Source organism: Nicotiana sylvestris, chromosome 1, assembly GCF_000393655.2.
Source record: "Nicotiana sylvestris chromosome 1, ASM39365v2, whole genome shotgun sequence".
In the NCBI taxonomy this organism is placed as follows: Eukaryota; Viridiplantae; Streptophyta; class Magnoliopsida; order Solanales; family Solanaceae; genus Nicotiana; species Nicotiana sylvestris.
In genome coordinates this window covers 57,422,471-57,448,051 of record NC_091057.1, presented here as the reverse complement: position 1 = coordinate 57,448,051, position 25,581 = coordinate 57,422,471, and the positions used below count along the sequence as shown (strand labels likewise).

Below are 25,581 nucleotides of genomic sequence, written 5' to 3'. Positions count from 1 at the left end.
TAGTTTTTTAGGTATGAGCTTATGGTGGTTTGGGTTTGGGTGTGGTTTCACTATCTTCCTAGCTTGGAGTGAATTTTTCTAATAATTTTGGCCATTCTTGGGGTTTTTAACTAATAAGAAATTCATATTTACCTCGACGGGTTAATAAGCCAATAGAAGGGTCTTTATTTTCATATTTTGCTCGAAATTGCTTTTTAGTGGTTTTTCCTTTTTTCTTAGATTTCGGTTTGGTCTTGTTGAGGCCAAATCTTTCCCAATGACGCAGATGGTGTTCATTATATTCTCTAATTGGGTCTTCCAAATAGTTTGGCAGTCACAACCAAGATCCCAAGGATAGTGTCTCGTAAAGGGTCATTTGAACCACCAAACTCTTTTTCCTTCTTTGTTAAAGTGTTAACACCAGTCATGTTCTTCCATGATGCTTTGTATATTCCAGAAGAATTCTCCGTCAGGTTTAGGGTATGTATCTGTTGTATATTTTGGTTGAATTATTTGGCAAGAGAAGATGGTTTTATTGGGTTTTTTTAAATAGGAATGGTCAAAGCTTATGGAAACGGTTTTGTCATTTCTTTTGGTAAACGTTGCCTCACCAGATTGTAGAGATTCTTCTGTGCCCTTAACTTTTCATAATTTGTGATCTAGGAATCAGGAAGAATTTTTACAAGCTCATCTCTATAGATTTGTCTAGGTATTTGGGTACACATGGTGTTTCTTTTGGTAGCATCAATATTCAAGAGTAAAGCATTTTCTCCGCCAGGAAGGCAGAGATCCATGGCATGATTTTGGACCCGCCATGTCATTTGGTGATGAAGAGTGGCTTGGATAGAATCTTTGGGTTATGGAGCTCCTTGGATATGGACTTAGATTTTTAGTGCTTCGATTAAGTATGGGTCATAGAGGGACATGTTGAAATTTGGAAAGATAGTTATGAAGATAGTCCCAAAATTCAAGGTAACTTCTACAGTACCTAAATTCACATGTTGGTACTCCAAGTATCTTGTATCTGGAAGAGAAAGTTGAGCTACAACAGGTTGACCATTTCTTCCGTGATATGTTAAAGCGATTCGGATAGCACCAAAATGGATATGGGTAAAACCAAGATCTCTCCATTGTCTGGGAAAATCATCTGGGATTTGAAGGGTGATAAATTGTTCCTCTCAAATGGCAAGAATAGGATGCTGGTCAAGTTTTGAGGCAGCAACATATTCTTTGACTCCTTTTGGTCTGCGTTGGACTAGGGAACGAATTTGGGTCCAGGGTGCAAATGATTTTTTGGCAAAAGCTGAGTAAGGGTTTATGAGGTGTAGTTTAGTGGAGGATACTTTCTATTCATCGGGTAGGATATCTACTTCATAGAGGTAATCATATTTTTTGGACAAGGTTTTATATAGAGTAGGGGACATATTCAATTTTGCAAGGGAAGAGGATGATAGAAATGACTCAGACATATTTAGTAAATTGTTCCTCCCTCCTAAAGGATGGGCTAGCTCTGATACCACAATATAAGGAACTGAGCAAGACACTCTAAGAAAGTAAACTAAATCATAGATATGAAAGAAAATGGTAAAAGAAAATATGATCACTTTTAGAAGAGACGAACTTCTTGTCAAGGGCGCAAGTCACAAAAAGAATCTTTACATTACTATCAAATGTAGGGACAAAGTGGTATCTCGAGTGCTGGTCGACGGAGGATCAGGAGTCAACATCTTCCTGCTCTCCACCCTACGGGACTTGGAATTTATTTGAGGGAGGTCAAGGAAAGCCACATAAGGCTAAGGGCCTTTGACGGTTCGCAAAAGGATCTTATTGGGGAAATTTATCTAGCCTTTCAGATCAGGCACGGTCGACTTTCCAGTATTATTTTAAGTGATGGACATTTTCTTTACTTATAATTTGATGTTGGGTAGGCCCTAGATACATATGGAAGGGGTCATGTCGTCTACCTTGTACCAATGCATAAAATTAGATTGGGGATGCCAAGAGATCATGGTCCACGGTGAGTGAGGTCACTCCGCCTATTTGGAGTATGTTGCCATTCATTGAAGGGCTAGACGGAGTCGCTTTCCATGCTGTAAAAATCATGAAGACTATAAAAGAGGAGAAGACTGAACAAAATCCGAAAATGCAATCGCTGTATAGATCCAAGATGGTCGTGAGGGAGATGATGAAATATAGATATAGGCCAGGAACAGGGTTGGGAGCCAAGTCAGATGGGGTCATAGAGCCAATTGAACACAATGGGATGAAAGGAAGGGCTGGCATAGGATATAGCCTTTAGAAGGGAAAACTCGTACCGTTAGCTCTGGGAAAAAGGTTTTTGTGTCAGAGATTGTTTCAAGACCGGGACAAAGTTCAACACTCGATGATGATATCATCGACGGGATGGGGAAGCTGTTCGTGAATATGATTGAAGAATACTGTGAAGGAACTAAAATCAAGACACCGACTATCAGGGATGCCGAACCTAGGGAAGAGTTGCAGAATTGGACGTCCAGTCCATCTTTGGTTCATCGAGAGTCTTGGTAGTATGGAACTGTAAAAGTTTTCTTTTTAAATAACACGGTCAATTAAAGCCTATACTGTGTCTGTAACTTTTTGTCATTTGCCTTTTTTGAATGCTTAAGACATTCCCCTTTTGATGAAATAAAAAGAATCTTTTTCATAAATATTGCAACTCTTTTTTACTGCTTTATTTATACCTAGCTTTTCTTTTTAGTAAGCAAACCATTAAAACCGCCTTCCATGATTATGACATGTAACAAAACCGTTGAACGCAATGATCAGTATGAGGAATATGACAGAAGTATGATGCCATACAATCTCCCATAGGAGATTGAACAACTGGAGAGTTAGAAGAAGCCCAACATTGAAGAAACGGAAGTAGTTAATCTTGAAAGCGAAGAAGACATGAAAGAAACAAGAATCAGCATTCACCTAGAAGTCGAGCAGAAAGAAAAATGATTGAGCTCCTCCGACAGTATGGTGAAGTGTTCGTGTGGTCCTATGATGACATGGCAATATTAAGCACCGATATTATCTCGAATTGACTACCCACTGACCCTAACAGACCGTCAATCAAGCAGAAGTCCAGGAAATTCAAGCCTGATTTAAGTCGGAGGATAAAAGAAGAGGTGACCAAGTGGATAGAAGCAAATGTAGTAGTAGTCACCAACTATCCAAGCTGGTTTGAAAACATCATCCCAATGCCCAAAAAGGATGGAAAGATCAGAAGATGTGTGGATTATTGGGATCTCAACAAAGCTAACCCAAAGGACGATTTCCCTTGTTGAATATCCACATCCACATCGACAATTGTGCCAAGCATGAACTGCAATCGTTTGTGGATTGTTCTGTTGGATATCATAAAATTCTAATGCATGATAAAGACATAGAGAAGATAATTTTCACCACTCCTTGGGGAGTCTACTATTATAGGGTCATGTCGTTCGGTCTCAAGAATGACATCGCCACCTACATGAGGTCCATGACGACCCTCTTTCACGACTTGATTCATAAGGAGATTGAAGTTTATGTGGATGATGTCATCATAAAATCTCAAAAGAGTTCAGAGCACTTGGACGATTTGAGGAAATTTTTCGAACGCCTGCGAAGGTATGGCTTGAAGCTGAATTCGGCAAAGTGCGCATTTGGAGTCCCTGCTGGAAAACTATTGGGTTTTATTGTAAGCATGATAGGGGTAGAACAATACCCACCAAAAATCAAGGTCATCCAGGAATTACCACCACCAAAAAGCAAGAAAGATGTCATGAGTTTCTAGGGAAGATTGAATTACATAAGTCACTTCATAGCCCAGTCCACATTAATCTATGAACCTATCTTCAAACTGCTAAAGAAGGAGGCTACCACGAAATGGATGGAGGAGTGCCAGAAAGTTGTCGACAGAATCAAAGAGTATCTTTCAAACCCGCCAGTACCAGTTCCCCTGAATTAGGGAAATTATTGTTGCTCTATTTGTTAGTCTTGATCAATACCCTCGGCTATGTGATGGGGCAGCATCAAGAAACTGGAATAAAGGAGAAGACCATCTACTACTTAAGCAACTCACACCATGCGAGGCCAAGTATACTTTGATAGAATGCACTTGTTGTGATCTGATCTGGATTGCTTAGAAGCTAAGGCATTACATGTCAGCATACACCACACATTTGATATATTGACTCGATCCACTCAAGTACATTTTTCAGAAACCAATGCCTACCGGAAAGTTATCTGAGTGGAAAATTCTCCTCGATGAATTTGATATTGTGTAGATAAGTCATAAGGCTATCAAAGGATAAGCTTTAGCCGACCACCTCACTGAGAATCCAGTGTATGGGGATTAAGAACCACTTACCACATATTTCCTAGAAGAAGAAGTACTATTCGCCGGGAAGACATCGCAGAATCATGCCCCGGATGGAGGTTGTTTTTCAATGGAGCAGCAAACTTCAAAAGAATCGGGATTGGGGCAGTCCTGATTTTGAAATCTGGACAATACTATCCAGCATTGATAATATTTCCGTGTACCAATAATATGACTGAATACGGGGCATGCATCCTTAGAATCAGAATGGCAGTCGACATGAACATCAAAGAACTTTTGGTCATAGGAGATTTTGATTTGCTGATACACCAGGTCCAAGGAGAACGGTCAACTAAGAATGTTAAGATACTGCCATACCTACATTGCGTAAAGGAGTTGTCAAGAAATTCACAAAGATTGAGTTCAACATGTCCCCATGATTCAGAACGAGTTTGTCGACGCCCTTGCATGCTTATCATCTATAATTCAGCATCCAGACAAGAACTACATCGACCCATCGAGATAGAAATCAAGGATCAACATGACTGTTGCTTCCATGTGAATGAAAAACCAGATGGGAGACCTTGGTATCATGACATCAAGAAAATCTTGCAACCCAGGAATACCCAGAAAATGCTACAAATGGTCAACTTAGGTTTGCTAAGATGTGTAGACGCTGTTGAAGCAACCATATTGTTGGAAGAAATACATGCAGAGACATGCGGACCACACATGAATAAGTTCACGTTAGCCAAGAAGATTTTGAGAGCTGGATACTTTTGGATGACCATGGAAAGCGATAGCATCCGCTATGTGCAGAAATGTCACAAGTGCTAGATTCATGGAGATTTCATCTAAGTTCCACCAAATGAGTTAAACGTAATGGGTTCACCCTAGCCTTTCGCCTCCTGGGGCATGGAAGTGATACGACCCATAGAGCCTACAGCATCAAAAGGACATCGTTTCATTTTGGTAGCCATCAATTGTTTCACCAAATGGGTTGAGGCATCTACTTACGAGGCCGTTACAAAGAAGGTGGTGGCAGATTTTGACCGAAACGACATCGTTTGCAGATTTGGGATACCGAAGTCCATTATCACTAAAAATGCTGCTAATATTAGTAGAGACCTCATAAGGGAAACCTGCGAGAAGTTCAGAATCGTCATCTGCAATTTCACAGCTTACAGACCACAAATGAATGAGGTAGTCGAGGCAGTTAACAAGAATATCAAGAGTATTCTGCGAAAGATAGTGGACAATCACAGACAATGGCAAGAGAAGTTGACCTTCGCTTTGTTGGGTTATTGGACTACTATGAGAACATCTAGTGAGGCAACGCCGTACATGTTGGTATATGGCACCGAAGCGGTGATACTCGCAGAAGTTGAAATATCATCCTTAAGAGTCATTAAAAAAGCAAAATTGGACTACGTAAAGTGGATACGGGTCAGGCAAGAACAACTCATGCTCATTGACGAGAAAACAATGAATGTAGTATGTCATGGACAGCTATACCAGAATAGGATGGACAATGCATTTAACAAAAGAGTGAAGCCTCGCCAATTCACATGTGGCAGTTGGTTCTAAAGAAAATCTTTCCCTATCAAGAAGAAGCTAAAGGGAAATTTGCACCGAACTGGGAAGGTCCTTACGTGGTCCACAGAGCACTATCTATTAGAGCTCTAATCTTGGCAAAAATGGATGGAAGATTCAACACGAAGCTGATCAACTCGGATGCAATCAAGAGATATTATGCTTGAAGATAGATAGAGTTAGGATTTTGATGTAACAGAACTACGTTCAACTTGGCTTCCCACGGAGAGATACGTAGGCAACCCACGTAGGGTTTGGTTTCTACCCCTTTATCTTGTAATAGAAAAACCAAATGTCATTTTTTGTATGTTGTTCAGGAACTACGCCAACTTGATTTCCTAAGAAAGGAATACGTAGGTAATCCTTATCGAATTCAGTTGTCTTTTGTAATTGAACTGCGTTCTTGCCTTATTCCGCTTGGATACGTAGGCTGTCTGAGTTAGACTCGGCCATTTTCGTTTCTCAATCTCATCAATTTACTTTTATTGTAGTTGAACTACGTTCTGACCTTATTCCGTTTTGGATATGTAGGCTGCCTGAGTCAGGCTCAGTCGTTTCCTCACATTTCATCATTATCCCACGAACTACGTCCAGACCTGATTCTATTTTGGATATGTAGGCAACCTAAAAGAGTTCGGTCATAGCCTTAGGAAACCTCTGTAATGCATTAGCCTTAGTTAGGATGCAGTCGCAACGGCCAGTAGCCACATTGTCAAAGACACCATGGAAGATCGACATCGACGGGATGAAATTCGCAGAGAGATGCGTTCGCGTGCGAAGAACCTTTTGTAACATGTCATATCTGGGACAACGGCGTTTTCCTTAGGCACATTACCTAGTGGATTTTCTAAAACAAAAGAACAAAAAAATTCGGGACGACAGCGCTTGCCTTAAAAGAACAAGTATTTTCAAAATATTTTATATATATATATATATATATAAAGTAATATGTTCCATCTATCGAACTCCGTGGCGCAGTCATGTCAAAGGCTGGGGAAAGAAAACACCGTGGTCAACGCAAACCAACCCCCACCCCCCCCCCTCCCCCACCCCAACTAAGAAGTTTTCTTTGAGTGAAAGGTTAATAGAGAGTAAATAATCGCTCGAACCACACTAGGGTAAATGAAGGAACCGCCACTTGCCTAAGATTATCTCTCCTTCCTCTTACTTCAAGCACAGCTAAAATTAACTCTTGAGTTCTTTATAGGTGCCTCAGAATCAGACAGCTGATATGTAAATCTATAAATAGCAAACTGTCTACTCGCCATATCACTTATCAAAGACCTGTAAATAACAAACTGTCGGCTCAACCAATAGGAGCACCTTGTACAAGTCACACATCGGCTTCACCAATCGAAGTTTTGTACATAGAAAAATAGTCAGCTCAATCAATCGGAGCTCCTTGTACAAATAAAACGTCAGCTTCTCCAATTGGAGACTCATATATAGCAAACTGCAAACTTTGCCAATGAAAAGCAATCCTCAGCACCGCTCCATCAGTCACGAATGCTGGAATAGACAATTGCGAACCTCAATACCAATGTTCTGCTAATCGATGGTCGTAACTGAGCTTCGCAGCTAAGAGTATCTCTTGGCATGCAAATATTTCGTTTTGCTATTACCTTGAATGTTTTAACATTTGTTCATGTTGCATTAGGCATGATTTTGATCGCTCCCAAACAGGGGCTACTTTACATTTCAATGCAAAGCTCTCCCAATAAGCAGAGATGCATTCTACAAATCAAGCTCTCCCAGCAAGTGGAGACATTTCTTAGTGCAAAGCTCTCCTAGCAAGCGGAGACGCACTTTACCAATCAATATCTCTCTATAAGCGGAGAAAATTTTCAAATGCCCCGAAAATAGTACCCAGCCCGGCTAACAAATCAAGTCAGGATCAAGTGTCCCATCATCCCAATCCCAAATAATGGCTCGCCGACAGCCAAGCATTATCATTCTTGAATCAATTATATTGCATCTTAATATATTCTGCATTACAATAGATTGGTATCTGTGTATTTTATTTTGTTTTGCAGGAACAAAAACCGCAACGTGGAACTACTTCTTAGCAGCAGATCGAACTACATCGCTATAGGGACAGCCAAGCCAGTAGCAGGCTCAAGATCCCAGCTCAAAATTTCGAATCATTCAAATCAGTCGGCAAAATTCAAGCCATCATGAGTGACCAATCTTCTATCTCACTGTATCGTCATAATACAATACTGGGCAATTCCTGCGAGTGTTGTTTCCCCAAAGTCCCTACTCCAGAACTACATGAGGCTTAATCCTCGTTAAGCGCGAGGTATGTAATCAATTTAAATCCAGAATTCGGCCCAATATTCCCAAACTCTCCAAGATTCTTCATCAATTCATAATTTTCATGTCATTCTTGCACTGCGTACCTAAAGTCGGGACAAAATTGGCTTTGGTTCAATTTCTTTGCCCAAAAATTCTTTCATCGTCTCTGGTCAAAGAGGGGCAGCTGTTGACGGTCAATTTTGACCCTACCTTTTAAAATCAATTTGTTCACGCTTAACAATTTACAACAAATGATTTAAAAGTATTTTTTTTATTAATGAAAGTCTGTTTTTTAAAATTAATTAAGCATTAGTTTCAAAATTAATCACATAGTACTAATATTGTGTAATTACGAATATATTTACTATTATAAAATAACTTTTGTCTATACATTACGTAGGTTTTATAATTTGACAAAATTACTCCTTAACTTCCAGTAAATTAGGTTATTATTTTAATATTTTGGAATTAGTGATTGTATACCTTGAAAATGGTATCTACAATTATATTTGATTTGCGATTCTAAAAACATGTGATTTATTTTTATACTAGTTGTTAGGTAGTAGATGCTAAGCGTAAGTAAAGGAAATAAGAAATGCAAACCAAAAAGGTTATAATGTTGGGCCTCGAGCTGGCTGCAGCGGGGGCTTGAGGTCTAGATGGGCTAATAGAGATGACTTATCGATGGAGGATCAATTATAACGAGGGCCTCAAAGATGGCCTTTTGCGGTTAATAATGAGCAATAAATGAAGAACAATAAATGAACAATGAAAGAATAAGCAATAAATGTGATGAATCAATTGTTTAAGCAAAGAGCAAAGAATGTTCTATTGTATTCAATATGTCGTGTAATGATCTGAATCCCCTTAAAAGATGACAAGGGTTCCCTTTATATATGAGGGGAAATCCCAACATAGTACATGTGTAATAATGACGAGTAAATGCTACTGGTGTATAATGACTTAGTACGGATTTGTACTATTCTTGCAGACCTAGTCAGCTCTAACCATGTGTCTTTGGGAGCTTTCCTGCCTTTCCATAACGGTCATCAATTTGTGTTGCTCCAAATTCGACCTCCGATGTGCTCCCTCGAGGGAGCATCTTGGGGGCATACTCCAAATTTTCCTTCTAGCTCCTCGAGGACGGGTATGAAATTCTACGATAACCCCGAAGTCGAACTCTTCCAATTTTGGATGTATACAGATAGTCCTCGCATTTCTTAGAATGAAATGATAAGGAACAATCTTGACCTCGACTTTCTCGAACATCACATGATGACGTCATGCTCGTGACTTAAGCGCTCGAAGTGACTGGAACGTCCCATCAGTCCGTCTCCCTAGAAGCATTGAATATACCGCCGATTCGCTTTCCCAAAAGAGGTGATCGTGTCGCCGATCCATTTCCCCAAAAAGCATTTTTTGCGCCATTGATACATTTTCCAAAGGCATTTATTGCCCTATCGGTTACGCTACTATCCCTCTTATAAATGGGGGATTGCTTGAGACAAGACTTTACTCGGTCTTTATTCAACAGCCTTTACCCCTTTCCCTTCTTTACATCCTCCTCCAAACTCCTATTTTTATGGTCCAAACTCATGGTCATAAGGTCATACGGCAATAACTTTGTCAGTTATGCCATGGCTCTTTTTCAAAGCTTTTCCTCACTGAGTGGGGTTATACTGAGTTGTTGTTGTTGTTGGCTCGAAATAATGAGGGACGGGCCTCTAATTCTTCCCGTATCAGAAGATATGTGGACCGTAAATCGCTGCTCATCTCTCTTAACTTCAACCTGGTGTGGCACCTCATTCATTTTGCTTTACATGGAGTGAGGTGGCATCATTTACTAACTTTTGCATCCCACACTGGTGCAATGTCTCAAGAAGTGGCTTCACAATAGTAGTGCTGACGAGACCCATACTTGCCAAATTTTCACCAAGCCACAATTTTCCTTGCTTGTTAAAAGATTTTGCTATTTGATAGGTTATAGCTCATCTTTCATCTATTGTTGTTTTTGAGGAGATTCTCGAAGATGTCGCTCTGAAGATCGAAATGGGGTCCCCGAGGAAATGGTTCTCGTAGATGTCGCTCCCAAGGATATACCTTCAAAAGTAGATTAGGCTTTTTAGATGTTGTTTTTTGCTTCTTTGTTTCTGTGTAAGGACCCCTCGTGGGCTTTTGTAATCGTTTTTTATTAATACAAAAGTTTCTTCGATTTGCCTTTGACTTGTGCTGAACTTCCACTTTACCTTTGATCGGTCTGAATACTAGACCCGAACATCGTAATCCCTTTGGTTCTCAATTGGTTAATATAATATTCCTTGAAATTCTTTCTCATCCCTCGGACTAAGTTTGGATTGATCCGATACAAACTTAGGTCGTCGGTACTTCTGAGTTCGAGTTAATTGAGAGCAGGGTCTTGCTTTCCTTTGGAATAAAGCTTAGACTTTTTAGGCCTTGTTTCTAGTCCTCGAGTGAGAGTTTGCTTGATCATCTACAAATAAAGATAGCCCTTAGGCCTTTACAAATAGTCCCCGAGTGAGAGTTTGCTTGAACTTGGATGGCCTCAAACTGAGCAAAATTTGGCTTTGAACTTAAAATGAAGATAGCCCTAAAGAGTTATAGATAGTCCCTGAGAGAGGATACACTCAAACTCGGGTGGCCCTTGCGCTAAAATAATCGAGAGAGCATTTAAATTTGAACTTAAAGTGAAGATAGCCCTGAGGCTTTATTAATAGCCCCCGAGCGAGAACTGACTCGAACTCGGGTAGCCTTTTAATAGTCGAGTGGGCATTTGCTCGAACTCGAAGTAAAAATAGCCTTGAGGCTTTATGAATAGTCCCCGAGTGAGAACTGGCTCGAGCTCAAGTAGCCCTTGGGCTTAATAGTCGAGCGAGCGTTTGCACAAACTCGAAATAAAGATAGCCCTGAGGCTTTATGAAAAGTCCCTGAGTGAGAACTTGCTCGAACTCGGGTAGCCCTTGGGCTTGATAGTCAAGCGAGCGTTTGCACGAACTCGAAATAAAGATAGCCCTGAGGCTTTATGAAAAGTCCCCGAGTGAGAACTGGCTCGAACTCGGGTAGCCCTTGGGCTTAATAGTCGAGCGAGCGGTTGCTCGAACTCGAAGTAAAGAAAGCCCTGAGGTTGTAAGAATAGTCCCCGAGTGAGAAATGGCTCAAACTCGGGTGATCTGGGGGCTAAATAATCGAGTGAGTGTTCGCTCGAACTCAAGAAAAAAAGGTAACCCTGAGGCTTTATACATAGTTTCCGAGCGAGAACTTTCTCGAACTCGGGTAGCACGGGGGCTAAATAATCGAGTGAATGACCACTCGAGCCAAATTCGTAGATTGTTCCCAATAGTTTCTGACAATCCAATTCCTGATGCTTTGGTTCTGATGCCAACATTAAGACGTAAGCGGTTGAAGTGACTGAATGGATGCTTTGGCACGATTCTCAAAATCATTAATTGTAGGCGGCCAATGGTCGGCCTTCTGGCTTCCTCCGCACGTTCAAACGATCTTTATAAATAGACCAAACCTCATAACTTTGTCGGTATTACTCCCTTAGTGCTTCCAAGATTTCATTTAGCCCCTTTCAATTTCCTTGAACTCTCCCTTTTCTTTTCTAACGATAATTTCCATTTTCTCGGATCCTTCACTTTAAAAATGGCAAAGACCTCTAAAACTATTCCTCAAAAGTAAAAATCTTCATCATCTTCTCGAATGACTAAATGTAAACCGGTAGTTCCTCCTAGTATCGAGGAGTGTACTCCTGGGCCCTATGATACATCTTCTGATTTCCGAGTTGAAAACCCTTCTTCTGTTCTGGGGAGATGCGAGCCCATGTCTCGATATATTAGTATAATAACTGAAATCAAGAAGGTTAAGGTCGACTGTCGTTGGGGGAAAATGGTGCAAGTAGAGATTCCTTCACGAGGGGAAGACATAACCAAGCACAAGGCCGGTTTCCTCAGTATATACACATATCCTTTTACCTTAGGCCCGGTAAAAGCCTCTTTACCGTCAATAGATCTAGTGATCCTTGACTTCTGCAGCCAATATTAGGTGATGCTTGGGCAAGTTTATTCATCATTTTGGCGCATTGTTTATATGATTAGGTATCTCTCAAACATGGTCGAGGGGATGCCTTTTACCCTCGACCATCTAATTAGACTATATAGCCCTCGGCTTTACCGAGGTGGCTTGCTTAAGCTGAAACGTCGATCCATGAAGGCCTTTTTTCCTAGCATCGATGAAGACAAGGATCGGGGATGGATGAGCCGCTTTTTCCAAGTTATGACCTCGGACCTAATCCCTTCTAAGAGAATGTCGTTCCTCGAAAAATTGAACATAAATCGTAAGTAAACATGTTCCACTAATCGGATACCTTTTCTTGATTTTGAACTAACTTTTTTTGATGATACAGCTGTCAAGTGGTACCCTGATGCTGTCGAGGAACTTCTGGGATGGATCTGACAACTCGATTTGGTCTTCCCATATGCTAAGTGTGTGTGGTGCGATCTAGCTAAGGCCCATTGGGAGGCCAAAAGTCATGGTGAGTTTTATCTCTGTTCATACTTGAGCTCTATAGAGATGGTATCTATCGCTAGTATTCTCTTCCTTTGTGCTTATACAGGTCTTGGAGAGGCTATTTTGATGAGGGAACCCCCGCCTGGGGAAGCAGATATCCCAAAGCCCGACAAGGAGAAAAAGAGAAATAAGAAATCACCGGCCGGGTCCCCAAAGCCAAAAAAAGCTAAAGTTCGAAAGCCCGAGGCTGATTCAGTGGCCTTAACTCGGGTAGTGGCCGGAGGTCTTTATGATGAGGGCGAAGAGAGTGATGATTGCCCGTTGGTACTCAGGGGAGAAGAAATAATGTTGCCTCGAAATCTACTAAGCTGAAGGTGACTGAGTCGGAGGCACCGAGGTGGTCCCATCCCGAGATGAGGGGATTTCGGGCGAAGTCCCCTAGCCGACCAATGACATAAGCGCATTTGATGCCGAGGGGCATTTGGCTGGTGAACTCTAAGGAACCAATGATGAAGCCCCTAGGAGGGGGATGAGCGCCCCCGTTGAATCAGTCGAGGTGATCAATATAGATGAGCCTCTATCGGGCCCGTCATTCTCTCCTAGGCAGATACAGGATGCCCAAGATATGAAAATTACCATCGAGGGGGCATCCCCAAGAGAGAACAGTACGTTTGAAGGATTTTTTGCAGGGGTTGAGGAAGGCCTCGATATCGATGCCTCGTTGATCTATGAAGAAGCCGAGAAGCTTCAACAATAGGTAATCTTGATTTGACCGTTGTATCTTGAGTTTCGATTCTTGCTTTTCTGACTCCCTTCTTTTGTGTTTTCAGGCCTTCAAGCTCTCCAACCAAGCCTTTTCCAAGTCACAAGCGGAGTTGGCTCGTTGTGAGGACAAATTTAGGAAGCTCGTTTCTGAATTGGGCAAACTTAAGGCCCTTCATGCCCAAAAGGAGGGGGAGCTAGGTGACCTTCGAGCTCATTTGGAGAGGATATCTCGAGAGTGGGCCGATCTCGATAAGCAGGTAATACGACCCTTGTGGTCTTATTTTTGTGCTTTAGTCAATTGAGTGTTTGATATCTTAATCTAGCTTTTTCAACTTAAGCAAAAAGATGATTTAATGTGAGAGGAGCTTAGAGCCAGCGGTACCAAAATCCTTGGGCTGAGCAGCGCATGGATGAGGTATCTTCCGATAGAGAAGCTCTTGGAGAGAAGCTGGCCTCAGTTGAATGCCAACTCCAAGGGGTGACGGAAGAAAGCTGTAAGTACAAAGACCTCTATGTTGAGCTAGTCGTTGAGCTATCTACAACTATGTCTGATGTTGCTGAGCTTATGTCCTCATACAGAAAAGATGTTGCTAATGCAAATGCTCGAGCCAGGAAAGTATCCGAAGAGGTCGAGCTTAAACTGTCCCAAGCCTTAGAACATGCCCGATTAAGATCTAGGAGACAGGCTCTCGAGGATATATATGTAGGGGGAATCGATTTGTCTATCGAGATTGAGAGGGTGAAGGCCCTAAAAGAAGAATCGGCAACTCCACTTTCTCCCGAGGATGGTTCAACCAGTGGTTCGACCAGTGGCTCTGATGATGATGAAGACAAAGGTGAAATCCCCTAGGGGGAAGAGGCCGTTGATGACCCGGGGGTCGAGGGCCAGGACGTTGAAGGCACAACTTCCAAGGGAGCTCCGTCTGGTCAAGTAACCCCAGCGGTAGATTAGGTTTTCATTTGTTCCCTTTTTAAGTAAGGTCTCCAGGCGTGAGCCTTGTAGATATGACTTTATGAAACCTTGTCATATATATATATATATATATATGGATTTTTGCTTCTCGTCAGTTCTTGTTTTCCCTTTTGCCTTTTTGGAATAAATTTTGGCGTTTGTCGATAACCGGTTCGATGTATCGAACTTATTATATAAACCCTTTGGGTTTTCATTCTCGATGAGTGATTGATGATAGTTAACCGTTCAGGGCTCAATCCTCAAGTCAAGTTTTGACTCAGGCTCATTGACCCTTAGGTTTTCGACATACTAGCCCTTAAGCTCTTACGTATTGGCCCTTAGACTCTTTTGGCTGGCTCTTTGGCTCTTACGCATTGGCCCTTAGGCTCTTTGGGCTGGCCATTAGGCTCTTACGTATTGGCCCTTGGGCGCTTTTTAGATTGGGTCGATGCGACCTCTGATATGGCTATAGTTTTCCCCATGTTAGCTGAAGTTTTTGATTATGCCTTGGCATGTTTTGTGTTCGTCCGACTCTTCGACGGCTCAAATAAGAACCTCAATTATGAATCGATATGCGACGACAATCAAGTACCTCAGGAGGTTCTCATGAAGGCTGATTTTTCGAAGCCTTTTGTTGAACGCTGATTGTCTCGAAGCCTTTTGTTGAACGCTGATTGTCTCAAAGCCTTGTCATTGTTTGGAGCCGATATGATTGAAGCTCCTTTGTTTATGCCGGGGTAGCCTGATTAACTGGTTCTTTTCGAAGTATTTTGAAGTATTTGGAGGCCTTTAGTTCTATAGCGGCAGTTGGACGTCTCCGAGCCGCGTTAATTTGGTCAGAGCCTTTTAATGCAACCGTAGTCGATTATCCTTAGGTGAGATGACATCGACGTCTATATCAAGGGTATGCCTTTTTAGGGGTCTTACAAGTTTGATATATAGCCTTGGCCTTAATATCGGGGTTGTGCCTTTTTAAGGCCTTACAAGTTTTGGCATGCCTCGTTGAGGTCTTACAGATTTGGGGTTGCCTCGCTGAGGGCGTACGAGCTCGAAGTTTCCTGATCAAGGTCTTACGAATTCGATTTTTCGATGGTTCAATAAGCTTACTATCGATGACAGTCCCCGAGTGTTCGCCTTTGGCCCTCGAGCTGTCTTATGAAAAAATAGTGGATTTATTCGAGGCACAAAGTGTTTTGATAAGCAATGGGGGATTCCTTAATTACTTGATATATGTGTACATATTTTTTGCTTTTGGGGACTCGATTATTCTATATGGACATGGTTCATTTGACCCTTTGGCCCAATACAACATTCTCCTATCGAGGTCCTCCTGGGCATAGTTTGAGTTCTTTGAAGAAGTGACCTCCTGGGGTGATGGCCCCCAGTATTTGAGGTTGATCAGAGAGAAGCCTTGAACACTTTATGAGTTCTCCTTAGGTAGCATATGGATGTTGCCTCGTTAAAAACCTCGTCGGTAAAACCCGTTCGGGATAAAATCTAGTCTAAGGAAAAAAGAGTGCAACGCATGCTTTAAAACCCAAGGTCTTCTAGGTCTTCGAGCTGGAGGGTGCTTTGATTCCTCTCAATCGGACACCTACAATAGGTTAGTATAAAACATAAATGAAAAGGGAGAAGGTTGTAACTTACCATTGATACCGCTAGAGCTTCGATTCGTTTTTTATTGCTTGCTCCGATGATGTGGCACGGTCCTTTATTTACTTATTCGGGTGGAGCCAAGAACATAGGTTGTGGTCGCTATTTGTCTGTTTGCTTGTCTTTTGGTCTCTTCGACATAGAGGGCATAGATGTTGGCGTTGTGTCATGCACCGCGAACATCTCTCTTGCTGCATGTTGTTCCGTGTACATTGCTTTTACACTATTCTTGGTTGGAAACTTCATCATTTGATGAAGGGTTGAGGGTACTGCCCGCCCTCATACTGTGTATCCACGGCCTTCCAAGTAAGACATTGTATCTCATGTCGCCTTCGATGACGTGAAACTTGGTATCTTGGATTGTTCGGGCTACATTGACCGGGAGGATGATTTCCCCTTTTGTTGTCTCGTTCGCCATGTTAAATCCATTGAGGACTCGAGAGGCGAGTACGATCTGGTCGAGCAGTCCAAGCTTCTCCACCATTCTCGACCTGAATATGCTAGCTGAGCTACCTAGATCCACGAGCACACGTTTAATATGAATTTTATTCAAAAGAAAAAAAATTACTAGTGCGTCATTATGAGGCTAAGACAAGGTCTCATTGTCCTCTTTGTTGAACGTGAGGGCATCCTTTGGTATGTAACTCCGAGTTCGCCTTTCCCTGGTGATGGATATCTTTGTCCGCTTGAAAATGGGTTCCTGTGGGACGTCAACCCCTCCAACGATCATGTGGATGACATGCTATGGTTCTTTTGGTTTGTTTTCCTGTTTGCATCTCTTTCTCGGAAATGGTTCTTAGCCCAGTCACTGAGAAACTCACGAAGATGTCCTTCGTTGAACAAACGGGCTACCTCCTCTCTAAGCTTCCTGCAATCCTCGGTCCTATGACCGTGAGTGCCGTGATACTTACATATCAAGTTTGGGTTCCTCTGTGAAGGGTCCGATAATACGGGTTTTGTCCACCTAGCATCTTTGATTTTCCTTATGGCTGATACGATGCCAGAGACATCAACGTTGAAGTTTTACTCAGATAGTCGGGGTGCCTCTACCGGCCCGGTGTACCAATCGAACCCGACTTTACCCATGAGCCCTCGGGAATTTTGACCTTGATCTACCCTTCGATCGCCTCGAGGCATGTTATGCCTTGGTGCGTTTCTTCGATCATGTACCTATGGCTGGTATCTTTTTTTGTTTGATCTTGGCTCCCTTTCTGTAAACCTTTGCTCCTTTGCAAAGATCCTGTTGTGATATACTGATCCCGGGGGGGCTCCTAGTTAGTCGTCTTCGACCCTGATCTTTGATTGGTACCTGTTGTGCAAATCCGCCCAGGTCATGGCGGGATATTCGATTTTAATTGCTTTGAAGATACCGAGCTTTGTTCGTTCAAGCCTTGAGTGAAGGCCTATACTGCCTAGTCATCAGAGATTGGTGGTAATTCCATTCGCTCAATCTGAAAGCGAGATATGAATTCCCTTAGCATCTCGTTCTCTCTCTGTTTGATTTTGAAGACATCGGACTTCCTGGTGGCAACCTTAATGGCACCAGCATGTGCCCTCACAAAAGAATCCGCCAACATGGCAAATGAGTCTATTGAATTTGGGGGCAGGTTATGATACCACATCATAGCCCCCTTCGACAGTGTTTCTCCAAATTTCTTCAACAAGACGGACTCAATTTCGCCGTCCTTCAAGTCGTTCCCTTTTACGGCACAAGTATAAGCGGTAATATGCTTATTAGGGTACGTGGTCCCGTTATACTTCAGGACATTGGGCATTCTGAACTTTTTCGAGATGGGCTTCAGAGATGCACTTGATGGGAATGGCCTCTGCACGAACTTCTTTGAATCTATACCCTTTATAATGGGGGTGCCTCGGGGATCTGATCGACCCTCGAGTTATATGTCTCCACCCTTTTGTCATTATCTTCTATCTTCTTTTCTCATGATTCAATTCTTTTGGTGAGGTCCTCGAGCATCTTCATAATAGTAGGGTCTCTTGCTGACCCGTTGTTGCTTGATCTCTCCAGTACTTGCTCGACTCGATGAGCCGTCTCCGGTGCTACTGTGCTTGGGGTTTTTTGTTGACTTTGCAGCTGATCAATAGCCACTTGTTGTGCTTGCAACATTTAAAAATGACTTGGAGTCTGACTCCTCCTTTTCCACTCTTCGTACTTCTTGGCCTCTAGCCTGGTCTTCCCTGCGTCTGTTCCTTATGGGGTCTGTGCCTACTTTCGTGTTTAGAACGTTGTGGGAACTGATATCAGCTTGCTCAATGTTTGGTACTTCTTCGGGGTTTACAAGTGGTACACCCAGCCCTATGTCTCTATTTTCCCCAAGTTCTTCACTGTTGTGAAGAGGTGCATTTTGTGTGCTAGACATGATTAAGCCTGAAATCAAAGAATCTTTGTCAAGAAAAAGCGTAAAGAGTAACGTGTGTTATTAGAAAACAAGCATCAAAACAATCACTATTATTTTTAGCCCCTCGGTGGGCGCCAAATTGTTTACCTTAAAAATGTAACTACAATTATATTTGATTTGTGGTTCTAAAAATAGATTTATTTTTATACTAGTTTTTAGGCAGTAGATGCTAAGCGTAAGTAAAGGAAATAAGAAATGCAAACCAAAAGGTTTATAATGTTGGGCCTTTAGCTGGCTGGAGCGGGGCCTCGAGGTCTAGACGGGCTAATAGCGATGAGCGATCGATGGAGGATCAACGATAATGATGGCCTCAAAGACGGCCTTTTGCGGTTAATAATGATCAATAAATGAAGAACAATAAATGAACAATGAAAGAATATGCAATAAATATGAAGAATCAATTGTTTAAGCAAAGAGCAAAGAATGTTGTATTGTATTCAATATGTCGTGTAATGATCTGAATCCTCTTACAAGATGACAAGGGTTCCCTTTATATATGAGGAGGAATCCCAACATAGTACATGTATAATAATGACGAGGAAATGCTACTGGTACAGTTGTATAATGACTTAGTACGGATTTGTACTATTCTTGCAGACCTGGTCAGCTCTAACCACGTGTCTTTGGGAGTTTTCCCGCCTTTTCATGACGATCATTGATTTGTGCTGCTCCGAAATTGACCTCCGATGTGCTACCTCGAGGGAAGCACCTCGGGGGCATACTCCAAATTCTCCTTCGAGCTCCTCGAGGACGGGCATGAAATGCTACGATAATCCCGAAGTCAAACTCTTTCGATTTTGGCCGTATACAGTGATATAATTTAAATAAGTGTCATTTATAGATAATTAACTCAAATAATTAGAAACATATAGTAATTATAATTTTATTACATTTTTAAAATTGCTAAGTTTATTTAAATTGATTTTGAAAGGGGGTTTAAAACTAAAAGGCTACAATTGCAATAACTAAGTATAAAATAGCTATTTATTAAATTACTTTAGCCCAAATGTACAGCCCAATCCAGAAAACAACCCGGTCCAAACACCCCATCCCTTCCAACTTGGCAATCCTTGCCATTACCTCTCAACCAATCACGACCTAACACGTCACCCGTTGATCCCACTCAAAAAACAAACACAAGCGATCAGAACCGTTGATTCAAATCATCAATGGTCATGAATTATCCCTATTTTCCATTTAATCTCGACCCACTATCAAAAATTATCTCAGCTGTTGGATCACATAGATCCAATGGTCCTCATACTTTCCTAAAATTATTTTTCTTAAATAAATAATGCCCCGATTTATCAAGGTCTTTGATCAAATGATCCAACAGCCCAGATCTCTTCTCCTCGTTTTAACTCAGTGACCAACTAGTCTCACTCCCCAAACCCTAATCCATTTGCAGATTTGGGATACCTGAGTCCATCATCACTAACAATGCCGCTAATATTAATAGAGACCTCATAAGGGAAATATGTGATAAGTTCAGAATTGTCCTCCGCAATTTCACAGCTTACAGACCACAAATGAATAGGGTAGTCGAGGCAGTTAACAAGAATATCAAGAGTATTCTGCGAAAGATAGTGGACAATCACAAACAATGGCAAAAGAAGTTGACCTTCGCTTTGTTGGGTTATCGGACTACTATGAGAACATCTAGTGAGGCAACGCCGTACATGTTAGTATATGGCACCAAAGCAGTGATACTCGCAGAAGTCGAAATACCGTCCTTAAGAGTCATTAAAAAAGCAAAATTGGACGATGTAGAGTGGATACGGGTTAGGCAAGAACAACTCATGTTCATTGACAAGAAAAAAATGGATGTAGTATGCCATGGACAGCTATACCAGAATAGGATGGACAATGCATTTAACAAAAGAGTGAAGCCTCGCCAATTCACACGGGGCAGTTGGTTTTCGAAGAAACGCTTTCCCTATCAAGAAGAAGCTAAAGGGAAGTTTGCACCGAACTGGAAAGGTCCTTACGTGGTCCACAGAGCACTATCCGTTGGAGCTCTAATCTTGGCAGAAATGGATGGAAGATTCAGCACGAAGCCGATCAACTCAAAAGCAATCAAAAGATATTATGCTTGAAGATAGATAGAGTTAGGATTTGGGTGTAACAGAGTCCAGGGGTAGCAACAAGCGCCTTGGGTGCCTGTCCCCCAACTAGAGCTACTTGTGGCTCCTCAATCGCTACTCGGTTAGGTACGCTAGCTGTAGCACGTGCTCCTCCTCAGCCTCTACCTCGCCCCGGCCTCTCGCAGCTCTAGAAGGGGGCAGCAGGTGTCTGCTCAGCCGATCCAGCGATGTGCATCCTCACCATTTGTGAGAGAATAGAAAGACAAAGGCTCAGATTTCGAAATCAACAAATCCGCACGATAAGGAATCAAAGAAGTGGAATTTCTTAATAGCTTTATAGTCGTGAAGGCACCTAGACTCTAAGGCTAAGTAAGCCTAACACACATTGAGAATTTAGTAGAAGTAACGACTAAGATAGTAAATTAAGCTGATAACTATCATAATAAAACCAAAATGGAACAAAAGTCATATAATCCCCAAAATCGGTGGTACGAAGTCATAAGTTCTAATAAAGTACACTAGGAATCTCTACATACAATATGTTTTGATATGAAGATAAACAGTAGTAAAGACAATATCAGAAGGTGACTCTATGGCCTGTGAGCATCAAGCAGGTATACCTTGAAGTCTCTAAAATGAATAAGTCAACTCACTGGCGTCCGGCACTAGCAGAAGTACCTGGATCTGCACAAAAATGTGCAGACGCATAGCATGAGTACACCACAATGGTACCTAGTAAGTATCAAGCCTAACCTTGGTGGAGTAGTGATGAGATCAGGTCAAGATACCTACTAGACATAGAAACCTAAACAACATATTAATATAATCTAATAATAGGAAGTAAAAGCAATAAATAACAATAAAGTAGATTATCAATATAAGGTTAATAACGGGTGTAAAAGAGATAACAACATCAAAGAGTGAACATATGGTAAAAACAACAAATGATCAAATATGGTCAAAATACAAGTGAAATGATTTAAGGAAAAACAATAATCATTCAAATCAACATGTCGTTCCAACATAAAATGTACAACAAGAATCACATCGAGGTACCACACCTTATATGCACATTCACAAGTCATAATCACAATCTTCCTTATATCACCGCGTGAGCCTTGCATTTATTTTAAAAATATTTTTTTCAAAATAGCTTCACGGGATTTAGCCCCCTTATCTCACTGTGTGGCTATAAGTAATTTCCCTTACTAGCAGCACGCGCATAAATCCCACCTTATCTCGCTGCATGAGCACCAATATCACCACTTTTATACTGTCGCATGCACATCACATCACAACACAATAACCAACTCGCACCACGCGTGCTCATATGCCATAATATTTCCAAGACAACAATATCAATATCACCATAACACATAGCACACGGCTCAACCACAATGTGTACAAGAATCTCAATAATAACAAAATGAACGGAAAATAACTCAACAATGGAAGACACTCCATAAAATAACAATTCAATTAAAACATGTTACTAGCTCTCAATAACTACAACTTCGATAAACTCCAATGGAAGATATCTCCATGAAATGGCAACTTCAATTCTAATGCATAATATAAACCCAACAATAAAAGAGATAGCATGTAATAGAACCTATGACTAAATGCATATAAGAGTAACTTCGTTAATGAAAATAGAACATGTAATAACAACTTCAATTAAGCCATATAAGAATGAACTCAACAATGATAGATGTAACAAGTAATAACAACTTAATTAAATGCATAAACGTAACCTAAGAGTATAAATCGATCAATTTCATATATAAGGTTGTGTACACACTCCGCACCTCCAGTACACGTCTTTCACGTAATTCAAATAGTGCAATTTAACCAAATCATATGGGGTAGCTACCCCACACAAAGTTAAGCAAGATATTTACCTCAACTAGGCCAAATCAACAATCAAAAATGGCTTTTCCCTTAAAATTCTCCTCCGCACGGCTCAAATCTAACCAAAAACGACTAAATACAATCAAAAAATTCAAGAGAAACCAATTTCGATTAATAAAGCTAAGATCTTTACACAATTCCTAAAAGTCAACAAAGATCAACCCCATGTCCGTCTGGTCAAAACTCGAGTCCACGGGTAGATCTCAACTACCCATAATCCCCACGAGTCCATATATGTGTTTTGTTTTCAAATTCGAGTCCAATTCAACTCTCAAATCTCAAATTTTTATTTTTCAAAACATAGAAAAAATTCCCCAAAATTTCTCTTTAAATCTCGTAGATTAAAGGTTAAAAATCATAAATAATCATGTAATATAATTGAAAATTGATTAAAAACACTTACCCAAGAGACAAAGTCATGTTTTTCCAGCCCTTAGGTCGAGATTCCGGAGCCGCAATTGTGACCCTGGGTTCACAATTGCAAACCCTCGCAAATGCGAACAATGACTCACAAATGTGGCGCCTGATAGCCCAGGGAAATGTCGCATTTGTGAAATTTGTCCCTTCCCAAATGCGACCTACCCAGCCTAAGCCCAAACTTTGCAATTATGAGTAAGGCATCACAAATGCGATACTTGATCCCTCCCTGAATACTTTGCAATTGCGATGCTAGTGCTCGCAAATACGATAACTGGAGCACCAGCATACCAGCAACCTAAAAATGAGTTCAAACCAATCTGAAATATGTTCGAAACTCACTTGATCCCTCAGGGCTCCATACCAAATATCCATAAAAGTCTAAAGACATCATACGAACTCATTCGCATGTTTAAAACACCAAAATAATATCTGGAACCATGAATCGGACATCAAAATGTATGAAATTCAAAAGGAAACTCAAGAATCACTAGAATCACAACCAAGCGTCTGAATCCCATCAGTCCACCTCGGAATGACATCAAATTTTGCAGACAAGTTTCAAATACAAAAATGAACCTATTCCAAATCCTAAAACCAAAATACGAATCTGATAGCCATAAATTCAACCTATGGTTAAACCTAAGGAATTTTTAAACCTCAAATTGCCAACTCTCGGCAAAACAAGTCAAATCAACCTAGGAACCTCTGAATTCAATTTCGGGCATACGCCCAAGTCCAAAATCATGATACAAACCTATCAGAGCCATCAAAATACCATTTTGGGGTCGTTTTCATAAAAGTCAAACCTAGGTCAACATTTCCAACTTAAACTTCTAAACCAAGAACCAAAGGGTCCAAATCATTCCAAAACTTTCCCAAAACGAAACCAACCATCCCCACAAGCCATAAAACAATAAATCACATATGGGGAGCTTCGTAAGAGGAAATGGGGCTCAAATACACAAAATGATCGGTCGGGTCATTACATTGACCGAGTCTCTTGCTTTGGAATTGTGAAATATTTGATGAACCATAGTTCTGTGTCTTCTCGACTCGCAGGTATTTCGCGAGTGAGAGAATTTCTATATTCTTATGATTAGCGGGTTGTTTCCCTCGATAGGATTACAAACTATTCCTATGGGATTGGGTCGTTTGCCTCGGTAAATTGCTCTTATGGGATCGGGTCGTTCGCCTCGGCAGTATGTTGAGTTACTCTTATGGGATTGGGTTATTCGCTTTGGCAGTATTATGTAATACTATTCTTATGGGATCAGGATGTTCGCCTCGGCAGAATCATACGTAGTACTTGAGATTTAATTTGGTAGTGGTATCAATTGATCTTGTGCCTTCGAGGCAGGTTATGGCATTTTAGTAATTTCATAATAATTCATATTTGGGAATTTATTATTAATGTTTATCTGTATCGTTGCTGCTTATTATGTTTCATACTTTCCTACTTTATGTACTTTATTATCTAACTACTAGTACGTGTCGAAGTCGACCCCCCGTCACTACTTCTTCGAGGTTAGACCAGATACTTACTAGGTACGCATTAATTTACGTACTCATATTACACTTGTGCACTAATTGTATAGGTATTGAGACAGGTACTTCAGGTGGTCATAGAGGCGCGTAGATGCACTTTACGAAGACTTAGTGGTGAGCTGCCCTACATGCTTCGATCTACGGCACCTAAATTCCCCCTCTTATCATATTTATTGTTTCTGTCTATTTTATATCAGACAGTAGTTGTAGTAGTTTTGTATGTTCTATTAGATTACTCATGTACTTGTGACACTAGATTTTTGGGGTTTCTAGTAGATATTCACAGTTATACCTAATATTATTAACATTTCATTTTATGTATTATTCATACTCGGTATTTTGGTAAAGAAGAACGTATGTTTCCATGAGTACTAGATTTAATTCTATTTAGCTAATGAAATTTCTAATTTAAAAAGTTAAAAAAGATAATTAGGTTGGAGGTACATGCGTTGGCTTGCCTGACATATCATTGAGCGTCATCACAGCCTATTATGGGGTTTGGGTCATGAAATTATAACAACAACAACAAGCCTAGTAATTTTCCACAAATGGAGTCTGGGGAGAGTAAGATGTGTGCAGCCTTACCCCTACCCTGGAAGGGCAGAGAGGTTGTTTCCGATAGACTCGGCTGGAGAACGCATGAAAGAAGAGAAGAGAAAAAGGTGGAAACAAGTAGGAATAACAACAAGATTAAAAAATATCGAAGTCAAGAAAGAAGTTAAACTCTAGTTAGTACAAGCCAAATAGAAGGATATCATACTAACACTAATGCTAGCGAACTGAGTAAAACAAAGAGAAATGCTCGACTACCTACTAGTCTTGGCTCCATCACGCGTGTCCTTAATCACTCTAATATAGGCTAGTGGGACCCTATAGCCTCCAAACATCTCCAAAGAACCTCTCTCGGGACTTTGTCATAAGCTTTTTCTAGGTTAATGAACACCATATGGAAATCCTTTTTCATCTCCCTATACCACTCCACCAATCTCCTCACAAGGTGAATGGCTTCCATAGTCGAACTCCCCGACATAAAATCGAACTGGTTCTCAGAAATGGACATACTGCTCCTCACCCTGGCTTCAACCACCCTCTCCAAAACTTTCATCGTATGACTCA

The 25,581-nt window shown here is 41.0% G+C and overlaps 2 protein-coding genes across 2 annotated transcripts; both read left to right on the top strand.

Annotated features, from left to right (window-relative positions):
• The first annotated feature begins 4,570 nt into the window (after positions 1–4,570).
• Positions 4,571–5,140, top strand: LOC138870164 (uncharacterized). The gene has a single exon (XM_070147924.1). It carries the CDS (start codon positions 4,571–4,573, stop codon positions 5,138–5,140), a length of 570 nt encoding a protein of 189 aa, XP_070004025.1.
• A 14,894-nt stretch (positions 5,141–20,034) lies between these two features.
• LOC104225098 (uncharacterized) lies at positions 20,035–20,601 on the top strand. Its single transcript, XM_009776864.2, has one exon. The coding sequence runs from the start codon at positions 20,035–20,037 to the stop codon at positions 20,599–20,601; it is 567 nt and encodes a 188-aa protein (XP_009775166.2).
• Positions 20,602–25,581: the final 4,980 nt, after the last annotated feature.

Bases quoted from the DNA above. Each gene is read 5' to 3' on its own strand.
- LOC104225098 (XM_009776864.2), top strand. From the start codon at position 20,035: ATGAATAGGGTAGTCGAGGCAGTTAACAAGAATATCAAGAGTATTCTG.
- LOC138870164 (XM_070147924.1), top strand. From the start codon at position 4,571: ATGGCAGTCGACATGAACATCAAAGAACTTTTGGTCATAGGAGATTTT.